Genomic DNA, 2,500 nt, shown 5'->3' on the forward strand with positions numbered 1-2,500 from the left:
CACTAAACCTTTCTTTACTAAAAAACAGTTTGTGACTAGCAGAGTATAGCCTACATGCATCTGCACTCGCCTATTATTTGAACTCATAGGCGAACTTCACCGTGGTCTCATAGTCAACGACAAAACAGTTCTACACAAATTATTACTTTCACTATTGACTAACAAGGGGTTAACATCGAAAACATAGCCTGAAAAAAGCAACACTTACCCCAATAAAGTTCGAATGACTGAATAAAAATCCTAAGGATATTTATCCTGCAGAGGAGTTGCTGCTTACATCTCATGACAGTGCATCTTCAGCTGTGCTTTATATGCACCTTTCGCTATAGACCAGGTTTTTTTTTTGGTCACCAGCATAATGATTTTTAGACGGTGTAAGATAGCGATTTTTGGATCATGCGCCAGACCATACCTTATGTTGTTAATTGCCACTCCCCTGGGCGCAAGGTTTAATGAAAGTGGAGCGCAAGATGAGAATAAGCCTTGTGGCACACTTTGTGCCACCTAGCGCCGTGTGCAGGATAGGGCCCTTCATCCACAGCAGAGCCTAGTCAATTATGACACTATTTCCTAAGATCTTAAAGGCACACTATGCAGGATTTTTAGCTTAATATGCAAGTTTTTTAGCTTAATTTACCTTCATTTAACAGCTTCAGAGTCATTGGAATGGTTATATGACTTTTTTCGGGTTGAATGGTGGCCGTCTCGCTTCCCCCTAGCGCCTGTGAGCAGAAAAACCACCCTTGCAACTGTGGGCCGGCGGGCCGACGGTCTCAGTGTCAGGAAGTATAACGAGTAAGGAACAGTGAAAAAAACAGGAAGGAAATTGCCAATACTGCATAGTTTACCTTTAATCAAATTGCCAATACTGCATAGTTTACCTTTAATCAAAATAGCCACTGTTTTCCGAGACAGCTGACACCACCTGTTTCTTGCGTTCACTGTTCTTCACTTCCAGTAAGCATGCATTAGCTTCCCGCTGTTGCCTCATAACCGAGCTGCACAGATGACAGATTTGTATTGTTGAGCTGATTGAAACCTCACTGCAAGCAGAATGAATGCCTGCATGTCACACGGCTATTCCGATTAACTGTTTCCTGTATACAACAGCTGATAAGATTACATTGTCATGACGTGGTAAACAGCTGATCCAACGTCTTCAACTGGAATGAATTTAATCAAAAAAAAAGCCCACATGTTAACCTGGCCACAGCGGTAGAGGCTGAACGGGCAGAAGTCAAACCACTCGGCGGCCATCTTGGAAACGCACTTTAAGCAGGAATGGGCAGGATGTGTCGACCACTGCCATATTGCCGTTAGCAACTAACCCCATGCATTTCTGTGGAGAATTTTTTTAGTGCTGTGTCTCCTCATTAAAAGAAAGTCTCCCCACCACTACATGTAGACCTAGCTACTGCTGTAGTGGCTGAACAGGGAGAAGTCGCGCCTATGTGTGTGTGTGTGTGTGTGTGTGTGTGTGTGTGTGTGTGTGAGAAGTCGCGCCTATAGCCCTTTTTTACACAGAGATCACGCAAAATTTACGGGAAGAGGAGACGTCTTTTTTGACGCATCGTGTGTCTGAAAACGAGATGAAAATTTGCCAGCCTGCAGATCTGCTCACATGATCCGGCATTTTGGAGGCTGGACCAGCTAGCAAATGAAAATGTGACGTGCAACAGGGGGCGTGTAGAGTGATAGTCGTAGGCCTTATTATGCAGCAGGTGTGTGTATTTCCAAAACCATGGCGGGAGAACCGACTGCACTTTGGTTAGCTGCTGCGCACATTTTTAGTACCCTACAAATGCAAGTGAAGTTGCTTTACTTTGCTGTTGCTTAGAATGTTAGATTCTTGCGATCAACGTCTTCAGACAAAAAAAAGTAATTTGGAGGGGACATTTAAGAGAAGCAGGGAGAAGTTCAGTTGAAAGACTTAATGATCACCGTAGACAAAGATGTTTGGCTCTTCTTGGTCAATTTGCATGGGATCTAAAACAGTGGCATAGCCAGAAATGTTCAAATGGGTGGGCACAGAAAGAACGAGTGGGCAAAGCCAATTTGATTTAACATACGAGAGGCCTATATATTAATCATAGGCATGTTATATTTATAACATAAAAGTGGAATTTATTGAAGGCATTTGATCACAGCTGCAAAATTACGCAGAAACATTTTCAACCGGAGCAAAACAATGCATGAATGTAGCTTCGGCGCGTCACATTAAACACAATTGAGACAATTGATTGACCATACTGGACACCTGCAAAGCCTTATCATAGGCATGTTACATTCATGGCATGTATAGTAAGTGACAGAGCACGGCAAAAAAGAGAGTGCGTCCAAATTCACCCAATCTTGAACTAAGGCGAAGTAGCCTACTCATCACACAGACATCACACGTATCACATCACACAAAAGAGCTTTTTCTCAGCTTTTAAACGATGTTAGTCGCTAGTTGTTGTGGCAAACAGTTCGCGAGAAAAGTAACTTTAATTTAATCATA

At 42.7% G+C, this 2,500-nt stretch overlaps 1 protein-coding gene across 6 annotated transcripts in view; it reads right to left on the bottom strand.

Moving 5' to 3' along the window:
* The window catches only part of cdc14ab (cell division cycle 14Ab), a 45,480-nt gene that overhangs the window by 2,875 nt on the left and 40,105 nt on the right, over window positions 1-2,500 (bottom strand). The window contains exon 17 of one of the 6 annotated variants that reach the window (XM_042057265.1): window positions 839-998. The exons of the other annotated variants lie outside the window; for them this stretch is intronic. Within the exon in view, the coding sequence (XP_041913199.1) occupies window positions 969-998 (30 nt within the window). The 3' untranslated portion in view covers window positions 839-968. Of the gene's footprint in view, window positions 1-838; window positions 999-2,500 lie in introns of those variants that run through there. 6 annotated transcript variants of the gene reach the window in all.

The sequence above is a fragment of the Alosa sapidissima genome, chromosome 12 (assembly GCF_018492685.1).
Source record: "Alosa sapidissima isolate fAloSap1 chromosome 12, fAloSap1.pri, whole genome shotgun sequence".
Taxonomy (NCBI): Eukaryota; Metazoa; Chordata; class Actinopteri; order Clupeiformes; family Clupeidae; genus Alosa; species Alosa sapidissima.